This window comes from Sylvia atricapilla, chromosome 12 (genome assembly GCF_009819655.1).
Source record: "Sylvia atricapilla isolate bSylAtr1 chromosome 12, bSylAtr1.pri, whole genome shotgun sequence".
NCBI classification, from domain to species: domain Eukaryota; kingdom Metazoa; phylum Chordata; class Aves; order Passeriformes; family Sylviidae; genus Sylvia; species Sylvia atricapilla.
Window position 1 is genome coordinate 8,474,209 of NC_089151.1, and position 16,730 is coordinate 8,490,938.

General features: G+C 46.2%; 1 protein-coding gene across 1 annotated transcript in view; it reads right to left on the reverse strand.

Moving 5' to 3' along the window:
- The window catches only part of CFDP1 (craniofacial development protein 1), a 61,762-nt gene that overhangs the window by 30,087 nt on the left and 14,945 nt on the right, over positions 1 to 16,730 (reverse strand). The window contains 1 exon segment of the mRNA XM_066327783.1: positions 14,547 to 14,651. Within this exon segment, the coding sequence (XP_066183880.1) occupies positions 14,547 to 14,651 (105 nt within the window).

The following is a 16,730-nucleotide window of genomic DNA, read 5'->3' on the forward strand; positions in this document are numbered from 1 at the left end:
GAAAGATTTTAGATTACAACAAAACCAGCATTTGTCACTTGCTTTAGCTCATGTGAGAGACAGATTCTACACTCTTGGACTGAGGAAGAACATTTTCTGTTCCATTCCTGGTGTGCTTGGCTGCCTTATGCCAAAACCTGTTTTAAATCCATTAACAAATCTAGGCTGCATCTACGTAACTTCTTAATACGCCAGTGGAAAAAGGGCACTTGGGCGTATTTCTGGGAACAGCAGACATCCAAAATTCCCAGCACTGTGACATGAAGCACTGCTCTCTGGCCAGCTCTCTCCTCAAAACCTACTTTCTCCTTGGAATATCACCCTAAGTTGTCACTGACTGCTTTATGGAGAACACAGGAACTCGGTGAGATTCACTTTTCTCTTTGTAGTGGCACCTCAGTACCAGCTCCTCCAGCATTGCTGCTGTGTTTGCATCCCAGTTCATACACACTGGCGAGATCACAATCAGACACACGGATCAGGTTTTGATGCCCATCTGCTCTGAGGTCACGAGTGGATCTGCTCCAGCTAGTACAGATAATAGGAATGACATGGAAGCCTTTTTCTTTCTGTACTGCCCTGTGCCTGCTCTAAATGAAGCCACCCAGCACAACAACCATGCCCCCTCTCAAGACAGGATGAGCTGAACGCTTTCAAGGGCAAGGGCCACTGTTGGTAGAGATAGGGGCTGTGCCTAGGACAGCTCCTTTCTCCAGAGATCTGGAGAAGAGATGAAAAAGCCTCTTACAGCAAAATGAGAATTATTCCAGCATATGAAAATAAAGACATCTTTCCCAGACTGTTAAGGCACTATCAGACTACTTTAAAAAGAAACAAACAACTGAGTTAAAGGACACAGCAACAGTTAATAAAACAGGCAGCAGCATTTCTTGGCAGAAGTAATTTAAGGCTAACCTCCTGTTCCATGAACAGTGGCAGCCTTAATAGGAAGGATCGCTGAGTCAGCTTTTGCTTTGGACTTCACAATGTGCTCTATGTTTTACAGCAGGCTCTAATCTACCAGGGAAAGCTGAAGTGAGGGAAAGAGGGCAAACATATGACCTTTGAAGAAATGTGGAAAGAAATATATGGAATTCAAGTCTCTGTTTAATTAAAAAGCTGAAGAAAAATGCATCATGGTGTTTCTGAATGAGCTCTGACTGCAAAGACCACAGGCACCAGCAGCTGCATGTATGTGACCCCAGAGATGCTGCGCTAGCACATGACCTATTTATTCTTGCAACTCTAAGCAACAGTAGATGATAATCCTAATATTATCTTATCCTAATAGTAACCTTAACACATATACACACAGAGCAGCTTTCAAAACAGAAGATTGCTCACTGCAAGTGGGCTGTTGTCCAAAGGGCCTGGTTTATCCAGGACCTTGCCTCTACCACTGCTCTGGAGTACACACCTAAGAGAAGAAAGTATAAAATGGTCCTTGGTCCTTGGCACATGTTTCCTGCCTTGAGAAAACAAGTTCATTTTGGAAAGATTAGGTTCTTTAACTAAGAATGAAGTTACTTCACAATTTAAATCTATCCATGTCTTCCATGACACTGGCTCCAGCACTCAGCTGTTGCAGGGCTGTTTTAGCATGCAATGCTGGCAGTCAGGCTAGTTTCAGCTCAGAGCACCGAAATAGCTCAGCAAAAAGATCCAACGACCATGGATGTGACAGGAATAGTGGGAACACAACAGTCAGTGGCCAGATCATCTGGCTGACGCTGCAGGAGCCTGAAAGCCTGAAAGAAGTGTCATGCAAAGGACCACGCTGTTAACAGTATCTTTTGCAAGTAGCCATGAAAAGCTTTTATATCTAGATAAAGCACTTGGCAGAGAAAAATCACTTCCTCTCATTTACTCTCTCCACATTGAATGAAACTTAAGGTGAATTTATAGACTGGGTTGCTATTTCCCTCCCTGTCTCCTGCAGCCTCTCATCAGTGTTTACTTTTTACATGAAGATAGTTATCCTAAATTTTTATAAGCTTGCTTTTCTTTTACCAACTAACCATGCTGAGGTGCTCAAACTCTACAGGGCAGTGTACACAACTGCCATACACACTAACTCAAACAGTGTGCTCCCAGGGTGCTCCCTGATACATGAGTGATCCCTCTGGCACAGTACAAAAAGGGAGTCCCCTCCCACACAGCTTTACCTTGCCTAGAGGAGTCCCAGTTGTGCTAGGATATTCTCTGCTACCCTGATCAACAGATAGATTCTATATTGGAACAGCCTGCAAAAATTAAATAAGGAGCCACTAGTAGTTATGTAGATGACACTTACTACAACCAGTTAATGTAAAAGCCAGAAAATACCCTACAGCAGCTCCCCACCTTCACAGCAGCAGGGGAGGAAGTGGGGCTGCAGTGCCCAAAGTGTCAGACCTCTGCTCACCACTGTGCAGCCAGCCCAGGTGCCTCAACAGGCACTGCCCAGCAAATCCCACTTGAAGAGAGCTGATTAGACCAGGCACAGAAAGGCACAAAGCCAGCTCAGATCTGAAAGCACCACAGCTCATCCTGCACAATCCTCTGCTTTGCTAGCAAGCCCTCTGAGAACTGGCAGGTACACTCCGTGTGGAGCCAGCTCAGGAGTCTGCAGGCTTCTTACAATTTATTCACAAGCTGTGATGGGGAAGAGGCAACTGCACAGGCAAGAACCCCAGCATGTCTGACTGTGTATTAGCTCCACACACGGCTCAAAGTCCTAAAGGGAGTGAAGAGATGAAAACACTTTAAGTTACTTTAAGAAGTTTCTCAGCCCTCAGCATGCCTTCTGGATGACTGTTCAACTTGATTAGCTGATGAAGAACCACACAGCAGAAGTACTTGATACTCTCTGAACTGAGGCTTTAGAGATGACGACGACCTACCACATCCAGCTCCCCAGGCCTTGAGCATTTCCAAGGAACAGGGTCTTCACCTCTTCCTCCACAGCCATCAATCCATAGGCGCCTAGGTTCTGGGCAGCTGCTCTCTTTTTAGTTACATTACAAATCAAAGTAAATAAAAAAACTGTCAGGGGCCTCTTCAAAGATTCAGCCTGAATCTCTTCCATTTTCAGCCCCACAGCCTGTGGACCCAAGAGGACCCCATCCATTACTTCTCCATCTGAAGCATGTTACCACTTTGCAAAACTCTTTCCTTTTATTTTACACACCCACTGAAATCCCCACAGCATTCAGCATAATCTCTGAGCTAATGCTTCAAGGCTCTCAGATTGTCACAGCCACAGCCCTGTTACATTGGTATCAATATTTAAAACCAAGAGGCCTCTTCTTCCAACACAATCTGCATTTCCAGGCTTATCACAAACAGTAAAAAATTCATGCATGTACATTTGGCTCAAGGTGCACATATGAAAGCAGATTCACTCATGCATCAGCCAGACAGCTGACACCCATCCTGACATTTATCTCCATGGATGAGGAAAGATGAATCACTCACAGCTATACAGCTGGGGAGTTTGCCCTTAGTCAAGCCAGTAAATGACATAAATCAGCCACTGTGCATCCTCAAATTCAGAGATAGGCACCTTGAGAGAGCTGGAGAGCAAGTGAGGCAGTGGCAATCTCTTCCACATGAAACGGGCATAAACACAACCACATCCTAGTGTCACCTAAGTAAGACCCAAAAAAGCAGAGCTCAAGAAATTTGCTGTATTCTGGGAAGTTCTGGCATATTTGTAACTGTTTCAAATTACTTGTTCAACAATTAGTTGTCGTTGTTAATTAAGCTCAAAGAAAGGGAGAATTCTTCATTTATTTGAGTTGAAGAACTCAAAATTAGGTACAATTCTTCACCAGAGAGGCCAGTCAAAGGCCACTTGTGCCTTTGTTTTGGCACAGGGGTGGCTGGGGAGAAGTGTGCCACGCAGGACCTGAGGCAGATGAACTCCCGAGCTTTTCTGGCCTTCAGCCCCAGCAGCCAGGCAGAGGTTGTAGCTTGACAGTAGTTGACTGAGGAGCCAGTTTGCAGGCCTGCCATGTTAGGCATGCCCAGTTCAGAGAGGGTTTTGGAGTTCTGTCTTTTGTTTTGTTTTATTGAAAACCTTTTTTTCATGCACAATCAGACTTTTCACCTAAAAGCAGCAGAAGCCTGTGGGTGCCTTCACTTCTCCATTTAACAGTCAGGATGAATGAAGACAGTAACCACAGCACAGTGATCCAGGACCAGGTAAAGGGCATTTCCAGGGGGTACATTAACAGGACAGTTGGTCCCAAACATTTTCACCCATTCCAGGAAGGGGTTTGGTACCTTCAGCACACATCACAAACCCACCAGTTCTGGCTCAAATTACCTAGAAAATAGTGCTAAAGTCTAGAGTCCCTCCTGCAAAGCACAGCTCCTGACAAAGAAGAGCACTGAAGGTTTGCATTTTACACTGTTACTCAAAAAAAGGAGTAGCAGCAAGAGGCCAGGGTGGGCTCCTAAAGGTGCTGTGTTCCAACATAGCTGTACACGCTGCCCAAAACTGCTTCAGGCTGAGATGTTTGTGCTGGTTTAGTCTGGATGGCACTCAAAGCCTTCCTTTTATTTCAAGAACAGATCTGACTCCAAATAATCTAGTGTGACAACTGTCACTCAGTCACATACTAAGCACAAAGCAGCACAAATACCTGCTGACCTGGCTCAACATGAGCAGGAAAGTATCAAAGCTGACCAGAGGATTCCTGTGCCATGTGGAGACAGGAAAGCACTTCTTGTAACAGCAGTGCTACCTACTTCCCATCTAGCCTGCCTAGTGCTAAAAGAAAGAGGCAGCAGGAAACTTTTTTCCAGGAGACATTTGTTTGTAACAAAGGAAATAGAAGATAGACAGCTCTGTAGTGTCCCTCAGCAGCTATGACCAACAACCTCTTACTAATATTTACCAATATTCTTACTAATATTCCCCAATAAACTTTTACTTCCAAAGGCTTTGAGAAAATTAAGGATGAAAAACCCTTCTCCCATTTGTTTGAGTGCAGGTATTCTATCCTCATAAAAAATCCAAACCCTGCCCTGCAATCACAACACTGACCAGGGGAAAGCTGCTAAGCACCCTGACTGTCCCACAGGACCTGTAAAGCTGCTGCTATACTACTCCTTCAAAAGATTCTTAACGGTCCTTGTTAAATGCAGCCCTGAACCATAAAGCAAGGATGGAGACAGTTATCCTGTACAGTCTTCAAAGTCAGCCCAAAGCACATGACCTGTTTTGTGCTGATCTGTTTGCAGAGGCCATGTAATTCTTGAGTAGTGTTTGTTTCCAAAACAAATGCTACGCACTTTTCTTTGACTTGGGAAAGTATAAAAAAATCCCTCCCAACGCAAATAGCCAAACAGTGCTGGCGAGGCTCACAAATGCACGCGTGTGAGTGGGAAAGGAAATGGAGACCCTTTCCAGCCTTCCAAAGGGTTATTGCAAACAGCAGGGAGGGAGAAAAGATTTCACACGTTAGGAAAAACACCGTGATGGTGCTTGTCCTTAAAGCAGACGCTACACAGAAGGCCCTGGGTTGCACTGTCTGTTTAGCACTTCTCTAATACCAAACGTTAGATGGAACCCCTTGTCACAGTGTGCACATCGCAGCACTGTGCTGGCTGCAGGTCAGTGTGCACAGTGCTGTACAAACCACTGCTGAACCATCTTCCTATTTTTCTGGCCTAAACAACTTTGCTGTGCATCATCCAGAACCTATGGCAAAGCCAAGGACGTCCCTGCATTCCAGTCTCCAGAGAGATGGAGATATCGCATATACCAGCTGCTTCCTCAGCGCCCTGCAGTGGGAAATCTGCAGGTCACAGATGAAGAGGCAGACATGCTGCAGCCCAGTCACAGCGTAAGGAAACAGCACAACCCTGCTGAAAAATTACTCTTTCAGTGTTCTCCCAAGAAAGTTAAAAAAATCTCATCTTTCACACGCTCACGCCTCTGCTAGGTTTTTGCAGAGCTTCCCCGTGCAAGCCGTACTGGCAGGGACACAGCTCCAGAGGAGTCAGGAAGGTTATCCTGCCTCTAGCAGAGGGGAGGGGGTGGGGGGAGATGAAGCCGAAGCCGGCTGAATTCCCACAGGCTTTGCATTATGAAAGCCATGAGCAGCAATCAGCCAGCCTTCCCGAGTTCTCTTTAACCCCCTCCTTGCTGTTCAACAACAATCTGAACCGACCACTGAACAGTAAACACATACTGGTGACACACAGCGTATGCATACAACCTCAAGGCAAAACAGGCAAGCATCTAGAAAAACCAGCCATTTATTTTCTTTCAGTATTTTCCAAGAGGTGCAAGTTTCCTCTGTACTCACATTCATGGGTGCTGCAACCAGACCTGCTGCTCTCAAGCCTGCAGCTTAAAGGGGGAAAAAAAAAAGTTACAATCCAACCCTGCACATGCCCAGGACTTGTTACTTCAAGAAATGCCATCATTGTTCTCCAGCCAGGCAGTCAGGCGATGAACAGGCATCACTATTGTCCACTGGCTGCCTGGGGGCTTTTAGTAACAGCACTGAAGTATGAGCTCTTGAAAGGGTATCAAAGCTTTTGCACAAGGTCAGATCAGACTCATATATATCCTCTATTATTTTGCTGATAATCATAGAATCTTAGAATGGTTTGGGTTGGAAAGGATCGCAAAAATGATCATCTCATTCCACCCCTCTGCCTAGGGCAGGGACACCTTGCACGAGTCCAGGTTCCTCCAAGCTCCATCCAACCTGGCCTTGAACACACTTCTCAGGGATGGGGCAGCCTCAGCTCCTCTGGGCAGCCTGTGCCAGGGCCTCGCCACCCTCACGGGGAAGAATCAATAGTAGAAGCCATGAGAAGAGATGGCACAAAACACATCTTCCCCCGGGATTCCCAGAAAAAAGACTGGTCTCCAACAGAAATGTCAAATAAATCTGTTCCCTCCGCTCCCTGCCTCAGCGGGTACAGGAGCATGTCACAGGTGTCCTTGCACACCCGGAGGGACATCTGCTGCCAACACAACACTGGTTATCTGTCTCTGCAGAGGGTCCCTCTGTACAGCAACTGCCTCAAGGACCAGCGCGCTCTGAAAAGCACAACGGCAAAGGCTCAGGGGCAAAAACGACTGGGCTGTAACCCAACACATTAGTAAGGCTTTGAAACTCCTTGGATAGGGAAACAAAGTACTCCATGGCCTGGCAGACTGGATTAGAGCACCCTGGAGAGCTTGAGACAGACTGGAACTTGTTTAAGGTGCCCTTTCAGCTCAGACCATGCACTAGTTCACTTAAGACTCGGTTTTTCCGCAGGAATAAGGGCAGTGAGAAAAATGGGGGGCTCTGCCACCCCCACACCAGGACTGCAACAGCTGAAGTGAATCCCAGCTATCCTAACCATCCTCATGGCAGAGGAAATCCCCATGGGCCAGGCAGACACTTGCTCAGTCTCTCCTGGTCTTTTTCTTGACTCAAACAAAAGAGCAATGGCAGAGACTGGTGCCAGCTGAAGAGATTGCAGCTCTGAAGAGAGACCAAGTACCCTTCAAGAGTTCAGTCACACCAACACCTCCTTTCAGGCAGGAAGGGAGAAAGCTGGCATTAGTTGGTAACTAACCCTAATTACTTGACTTCACATCTTGATATCAATCCAGCCAGCCTGAGCATGCCCATTCTCTAAACACAGTCCTGCACAAGGCTGACAACATAGCATGCAGATCAAAGTCTTGGCCAACAAATGTGCTGGAAAATACTGGTGTGCTGATTTTCCATGAATGAGGCCTCTAGTATGAGATTTTCCATGAATGAAGCCATGACTATGTGAAAAGCCTGGGGCAACAGGACTGCCTGAGAGCAGGGAACATCACTCTACTCTGACTGCCACTCCAGCCTTACTTGGTTCACATTTTATGAAGAATGATTCAGCTGAACTTGCTCCTTGACATGAGAAAAAAGGAAGAACACAAGTGTGGGAAAGCAAGAGGATGTAACACAAGCATCTGGTATGGGGGAGACACTCAAGGGACATGGTACAACTCAGTTAATGTGCAAGGAAACACTATAAAAGCAAAATGAAACAGGAGTGGAAACAAATCTTGGTAGACACATGCCCAAGGCATGGCACAGCTGGGAACAGGAGCTCTTAGCATCCACCTTCAACCCCAGGATTTATCCATAAAGCAAGGCTGCCCTTCTCACCTCTCACTCCAGTCAGAGCAAGTCCAACATGGGAAGATACAGGGGTTTCTCTTTGCAACTTTGCAAAGGGTCTGGAATAAAAATACAGCTGGCTTCATTCCCCATTAGCAGTTAATTTCCTCAATCATTCTCACAGAGGGAGAAAGAGAAATGCTCATGATCCAAGAGATGAAAGCATATGAAAATAAGCCTCATAAAACCTGCACTGCCCTAAGGGAAAGCTGCCCCACAACTTTCATTGGGGAATTATCAAAGGCCCCAGACTAGTGGGGGGTTGTTTTTATTTTATAAGACAGATGCTTTAGAGAAGTAAGTCTTCAAATAGCTGAGATTCCTTTCTGCTGAACCTCCAATGAGACTAGAAAGAGACACAGCTGATCCCACTTAGTCCAGCCCAGGGATCCAGCTTAGCCCCATTAAGAGAGAAGACTGGAGTAAGGCACAGAGCTGTACAGGCACTGCTAAACTTCTTTCCAATAAGATGCTATTGCCCCAAAAAAAGGCAACTGCACTTGTGGTAGCATGGCCACAGGAAAGCACAGCACAGAGTGAAAGAATCTCATTCATTTCTCTGTTGCAAAACAGAGGCTGGGGTAGAAGACATTGACTCATTCGGCCTGAGAACAAGAAAACTGCTCCTGAGAGACTAGTTAAAAACAAGAATGTTTAGTGCACGTTTTGCTTTGAGTCTGGGAGAATGAGTATGAAACTTCCCACACTCAGAGCTCTGTTTCTTATCAAAATAGGTTTAACATAAGCTCAGGAGAAAGAACTGTTCAGAAAAGGGGCAAAGTCCCAAAATGGCAGAGCTCTCTCACTCATAGCTAAGCCTCAAAGTGCAGCCCTGGATAAGGCCGTCTGCAGGAAGCAGTCAGGTTCCCAGCACAGGATCACAGCTTGGACAGCCAGACTCGCCTGGCTCCTCAGCTGGGCTGTGAAACCACTGCGGGTGCCCTCGCTGCTGCAGCCTGGACTGGCTGAGATGGGCACCTCAGTGCTGGAGGTTCTCATTTCATGTGACACTGACTTAAAGAGAGGAGGCAGATGCTCAGACAATAAGGTGTTTCACGTGATTTACAAGTGTGCAGCAATCAGTATCTTATTTACTATGGCTGATGAAAACACTTCAACACTGAACAAATCATTTTTGCCAACGACAAACTTCCTCTTCCTGCCACATACAAACACCTTTCCACATTCATCCCTATAGAGTAATTCATTTCAGTTCCATTAGCAAATAATACCAAGATATTCCAAAAACTCACCTAACCTCGTTACCACATTGACTCAGGGACTGTAAAACAGTAGACAGACACTAACAATGAATAATTAAAATGAAGTTAATAACAACAAGGAATCTAAGATCCAAAGAGAAATTATTTACCTGGAACAGCATTACCACATTTAATCTTTCACAACAAAATCATATGAATAGGAAATAAGTAAAACTAGCTCTAGGGCACAGAGTATTGCCCCTAGCTTGTTCATCATGTTCACAGAAAAGTATGTCATGTGCTACTACACCCAGACATTTGGCTGTGGTGCAAGGGGCTGGATGTCTCCATCTGAGAGAACAGCACTCTCTGGAGCACATTAAGGGAAGAGCAGGAGAAAGACGAGACACTTTGAATTCACCAGAAAGAGCAGAACTATTCAAGTGCTTAAGCGACTCCTGAAAAAAACCTCACCTCCAGCTCCCCCAAAGGTCTTGATTACTTGCTTTACTGGCATTCTTACTCATCCTGTACAAGAAAAACGTCCAAGAGTTTTAGCTAAATAATTGTTTGTAGTTGATGCTGAGCTGAAGCATGTAAATTCCTGCTTTCTAAGGAATAAAACCCCATGAGACTGCTATGAAATTAAATTGCTCCCTACAGGCATGCAAGTACTGCAGCACTTGCTCTGGATAATCTGAAGATTCCAAGAACTGAGAGCCTGTGCCTGTCCACCAGCATCTACATATGATCTCAAGTAACTAGTGTTGGTCATAATAGCAAAGGGATCCAGCCAACTCACGCAGAAAGAGCATCTTCTGCAAGAAAAAGCTTTGGATGCAAAGTAGCTCCTAGGAGGGGCCAGGCTGGAGAGGAAGGTCGGCTTAGAAATTACAGTAACATGTCAGGATGCTGCAAACAGGCATCAGGTTCTCCTACCATCTCTATCCTCCCACAAAGATAAATAATTAGCATGTAGCAGAGTAAATGACTTCTGAAAGAAAATGCCTGAAGCTTTTCACGCCATTTAATAGTCAGTCCATGTGAACTGCTCTACGGTAGGCTCTGGGAGGAAAGCATCCATCATGAACAGGTTAGAGTTTATCTGGTTTCTTTTGTTCAGGGCAAGTATATGTTCTCAGGGTCAGAACTTCCCTCCAGTCTTGTACTGAGGTCCAAACCCTTGCAGTCCCAATGCAGCCTGGGGGCCCGCAAGCACAGCACCTCCTGAACTCTGTGGGAGCAGTGCCTGCTTGCTTCAAAGGCAAATTGTACCCGGTGTTTATACCAGCCTACAAGGCATGAAAAAGGCCTAGGAGGTCAAACATCCACCACTGTAATTTCAGGCAGGATCAAAAAGAAAAGCAACAGCTGGGCTGAGTGAGCAAGTCCACGTTTAATTACAATGGTTTCGGTAATAAGCAAAAGCAAGAACAAAGCCAGCAAAAACCCTCTCTTTTTCCTCCTGGCTCCTGTTCACTCTGTGTAGAAACAGCTGCCTAGAAGAGAATCTCAAATAAGATTCACTAACTACCTTTTTTCCATTTTCAGGACTGCTGCAGCAGCAGTGTTCCCTGTGCAATGCTTTGACAAGGGCCAAGGACCAATGGGCAGATCGCAGCTGGTCCCAGCACAGGGCTGGGTCTGTGCAGGGCTTTCCCAGCCTGGAGCTCAACCCCCTGTCGAGTCACACAAGTACATGCAGAGAGTCATCTTGCAGTAAGCTGCTTGGAGGATTTAATTTGCTTTAACATCCTCTGAATATGAAATGGGATTGTAAAATGGGATTACTAGTGAAGGGATGATGGACCCTGCTCACAGGTCCTGGTTGGCCTGGGAAGAGTGCAAAAAACATCTCTTGGAGTACCAAGAATGCCCACTGATCCCTAAATCAGGTCATGCATTTCGTTTACAGCCAGGATCTACTCATGCTTTCCCCAAAAGGTCCTGGAGCAGTGGTTAAGGATAGGAAATGAGCCCTAAGACACACAGGCAAGAAGGCTCAGCTGGGTGGGTGGAGGGGTTTTTTTAGATGCTGGGAGCCTTCCCCCCCATCTATTGGGGCAGCAAGTGAGAAGGGATCAGTGCATCCCCTCACCTCATCTGACACCTTTGATGGCATCAGCAAGAGCCTAACAGAACCCAAGAGCACAACAGAAACAACTGGAACAGAGTATCACAACCTCAAAACTCTCCAACAAACTGATACCCACTGCTGACAGAACATGGCCTAGCTGTGTGTCACAGGAGGACACGATGGGAATAATGTGAAGGCTGGGAAACCATCGCATCCCTGGGAACCAAGGGCTTCTGACCTTTCTAGCAAAGCCTGCTGAGAGAACTGGGTGGGTTGTTTTGTACTCCTGGCTTTAATTACAGCCAAGTGTTTAAGTTATTCTCCTCCAACCACCCCCATGTCCCTCACAAGCACAAATTTAGCTTTTTATAGCACATCCGGTATGGATGTTAAACACATTCAGGAAATGCACTTTCAGCCCCAAACATCCCCTCCCCTGGACCAGTTAATTTGCAAGGGTTTGTAACACGGAGCCGGATGTTTGATTTTGTGACTGTTGCTTTTCTGGATTACTTCTGTTTAGAGAAGGTAAATTCAATAAATGCAGGGTAGGTTGGCTGCATTCAGAAATAATGCATGCTGCTTGCAAGGTGAAGAAAAGCCAGAGGGAGAGGCCACTCTTAGCTGCTCAAATTCCCTGCACTCAGGGCAAGGCTTTTTTTTTTTTTTTTTTTTTTTTTTTTTTTTTTTTTTTTTTTTTTTTTTTTTTTTTTTAATAGCTGACAAAGCTCCTGGGCACTGACAATGGCTCAGCACAGTGGGTGTCCATAGGCACAGCTAAGATCCCAAAATCACATTTTTCACTGACTTGTGGCAATAGACTGGGGCTCTCCCATAATGCATAAGGGAAAAATGCACCCTCTCCCCCAAAACTTCTATTTGAAGTAGACAAAAGATGCAAAGAACTGTTAGGCTATGCCAGGCTCTTCGGTCCCCAAGCACTGCTCTGGCATGTCACCAAGGCTTGTGGCTCTTTGCTCCAGAGCAGCAGGGTCTGGATAGCTTGGCTCAAGTCTAAAACCTGACCTTAGTAATTTGCTTAACATATGGGGCTTGCCTCTGGCTTTAAGGAATACCACAAGCCTGCTAGTAATTTTCTCACCTGAAAATACCCTGGCTAGCTTCCCAGTTGGAAGCATCTTTCTAAGCCCAACAGTAAACATGTTTGCTGGCAGTCTCAAGGATCAGTCTCAGATACTAGTCCAAGACTCCCTGGAGCACTCTCAGATCAGAGGGCCCAAGCTGGCCAGATTGCCCCTGAGAACCTCCTGCTAAAGCCTCAAGAGAGCTGGGCTGCTCCACACATCCAAGCAGCACTGCTGCTCCTCTGCCATAGCATCCCTGCACAAAGCCAGCATGTGCTGCAGGAGGTAGCAAAAGAGAAGGCATTTGAGGCTGTGCTGCACCGAGGTTTGGTGCTCTGAAGAAAGGCAAGACATACAAGCCCCAGATATTTTTTCCCCAACCTTCTCCTCAGTCAGGTCACCTCATGTTCTGGGCAAGCAACTGTCAGCAGGACATCACACATCAGCGAGCTAAACAATGGCCTAATTAAGCCACTTCCAAAATAATCATACTGAAAGAAAGTTAAAGAAATCCTTGAACTCATTATTTCCTATATTGATTTTTAGTCCACTTTTCCTATATTTGATGTGAATCCTTCAGATATCTGCAACGTGAACCCAAACTGAGCTGTGGCTATTACTCCTGAGCAATCCAAGTTCCAGCAAAAGCAACCATGCCCCTTGGTAATGACCAGGCTGCACAGGCTACCCAGCTCCTCCCCTGGGCCTGTAAGACACAGGAAGAAACCTGGATCTCTGCTGAACTGGAAGGTGAACAGCCCCTGGAACTTCCCCAGTGGGGTGCCAAACCTGCCTGCACTCAGAGCAGCAAGGCAGCTGCTGGGGAAACTGGAAGGCAGGTTTGAAGACATGAGACCACCAGCAGTGTGCACAGTGCAGAGCTGCCCCAGCTTCAGCTGCCACTCGAACAAACTTCCGCCACCAAAACAGCAGAAAGAATGCTAGCCCAACCCAAGGCAAGTTTTCCAGCACAAAACCCTGTAAACAACACTTAGGTTACAATTAATGAGCTCTGCAGGGACAAACCTTTGTGCAGTGTGAACAAGAGCATGAAGACTATGCTCATCTATGCCCTCATTCAGCTCAGAGAACAGCAGCTGTCAAGGCTCATGCACACACACACACTATGCTTTCACTACCCTGAGCTAAGTACAAGCTAGGCAACACTTAGCTGGAAAAAATGAGTGACAATCCAGCTGTAGTAACTGAATAATAGCATCTCAAGGAAAGGCAGTCTTAACTCACACTGGAGAATTGCTCTAAGCAGATGGGAAGGACAATGTATTTATTTGATGGGTATTGTTTCTGTGTGATCAAGTCATACGCAGCTTACGTCTTCCAAATATGAATGCGAACAACTGACTTAAATAAAAATCATCGCTGGAACACAGAACCATCTCCTCTATTCCTAGGAATCTGGTGAACTCCCAAGCTCATCAAGAACCAGACTGGCGTGTCAGATGCACAGGGGACCTGACCTCCTTGTATCTTTGACTAGCATTATGATAATCTCAGAATTAGGTGTTAAAACCTAAACAGAAAAGCGACAAATCCACATCAAAATGATATTAGAGAACATCAAAGAGGCAAAAGTATCTCTCATTTAAATGCTCACCCAAAGTCTCTAAGAAGCCACAGCCCAGCCTGACATGGCTTTTTATAGCCCTGTCAAAGGAACTGCAGGCAATCTCAGGCATGTTCCTTGGCTACCTGGAGTTCCATCAGGCTGCTTAAGACAGTCAAACCACTGTTTCCTTACTAGGATGAACGATTTATGAGGATTAAAAAAACTGAGCCTGAACGTATGAAGTGAGTCACTGGAACTCATGGGCTGCTTCCCCCACTTCTCTCCAGCCCAAATCATCACACCTTCCAGGCCTAGTCTTGCTCCCACTGAAATCCTGCAGAATTGCAGAATACAAACACCCCTTAAATACTGCAGAGCCTGCACTATTGGCTGCAGTGGCATCTTTCTCACTAAAGGCCCATATCTGGGCAGGGAAATCCCCACACTCACCCCGAGACTGTCGGCAAGGAACCTGGAGCTGCTGACTGCAATTTCTCTTGCTGCTTCAGAAAAGATTTAGCTTCTTTTGAGTTTGAGTCCACTTCTTTAGTCACCCTGTTGGAAGAAAGGAGGAAAAACAGGGTGAGGGAGAGCTGTACACAACAGATCCATCAAGGAAACACAGAAAACAGGTACAAGAGTATCCACATCCTCTGCACAGAGATCACCTTCATCAGCTGCAAGCTGAAGAACACACATCTTGTTAAGACTTCATTCTAGTGACAAACCCTCTACATTCACGGCAGAAAAAAGAAAAAGAGTAGCTAATTAGAGCTGGGGGAGGAGGGGATTTTTTTTCCTTCCAACAAACTGGAATGCTTATTCATTCAAACAGGCCTGTCTCACTAGCAGCTACTAAATGCTCTCTCAGGTCACTGGGGGCAATTCCAGGCTTTTAATTGGGCTCTTGATTTTCTCATTTGTTGGTCAGTGAGGCAGCTCTTCTGCCACCCACATCTCACAGCCCACGGCACACAGGCTTGGCAACATCTGCAACCCAAACCAATGCATGGAAACTGGCTCTGGGAGAGGGCAAGGGAAGAGAAAGCTCTGACAAGGCAGAATGTAGAAATTTACTCTCATTTTCTAGTTAATTTTTGTTTGAGGCCCCGAGGGTGCAAAATATTGAACTTCAAAAAATTATAAATCAATATGGCATCTACAGCAGGGAACGAATTATAAACATGAGAAAGAATCTCTAGAAAACCACTCAATAATTAATTGTTAGAAAATCCCAGCTACTTTAGCCCCCTCATTTACCATGACCTGCCTCCAGCAACACGCTTTTCACGCTCTCAGTAGCTCTTAATGAGGTTGCCCTGATTTGCCAAGCTAACAATTTTGTTCCCATGGAGCACAAGCCTGTGAGCCTCTCCAGAGCCTGCAGCTCTGTGGACACAGAGGCAGCCTGACCCACAGCTCAGCTGGCACAGAAGAAACAATCCTCCATCTCACCCTCCTGCAGCCTGGGCCTCTGGCTACATCTGCTCCAGCAAGGCTGTGCAGGCTCATCCCTGGTCTAGACCATATGCTGATGAGAGGCTGAAAGCCTGGCTGGCCATGGGATCTCCCCTGGCTACTAATCACTGCCTGCTTCCTACCCACCAACCTGACCCCACAACTTCCATGAAAGAACTGGATAACAGTCATGGAGAAACTCCAGGGGCTGCAGCCCCAGACAGGTTACTGCTGGGCTGGCATCAAGGAAAGCGACACAGAGTTATCTTAGCTGTTAACCCTGGAGGTAGTCATGTCCTGAAATCTCACTTGCACACAACTAGTGCATCCATGTCTCCATCTTGACAGTGAATCAGCATCTGAAACTTCCTTCCTTCTCCAGACTGCAAATGCAGTGGAAAAGGCACAAGAATAAATGCCTGAGCTGTACAACTGCTCAGCCTTGTTCTGCCAGTGCAGGAGGAGATTAACCCCATTTCCCCCCTGCACTGTCACATGCTTTTCAGACCATGGCAGTCATGTGGATTGAGACAAATCCCACACTATGAATATTTAGAAGTGTTTGCTGATCAGATTGGGAAGGGAAGGGGTAGGAAAAGGAGAAAAGCACTTCAGGAAGAAAAAAACCCAAACTTGCTACAGCATCATCACAACCTAGAACACCACAAACACACCATCCAGTCACAGCCCTTGGCAACAGTGGTCACATCATGTAGCAGTCATGCACCAAAGGTTACCCTACATCCATGGATTTCATTTGACAGGATGAACTTGGTGCCTTCATGCAGCAATAAGACAGAATTTCCCCCAACCACGAGGCTGGGCTCAGATCAATGCAATCACACAGTCTATTTATTTTCAAATGCAGCATCTAAACAGTTAGCTCTGACCCTCGCCAAGCTGAGAAGCAGCACCCTCTCTTGTGCGCTCTGCAGTGCTGGCTTCTGGCAGAGTCCCTCTCCTCTTGTCACCCCCTGCACTGCTGTGCCTTCAGGGTGCACCCCTGACATGCAGGAAACATGTGAGTCACAGAGAGAAACATCAGGCAATCTCGAGTGTGGAGGAATGCAAGAGGTGTAGCACAGTAACCACATGCCCTGGGGAAAAACCAAACTCTAGACTGGTCTCAGTACAGCCACGGGACCTGCTCCTAGGTTGGATCCCAGCTGTTGAACC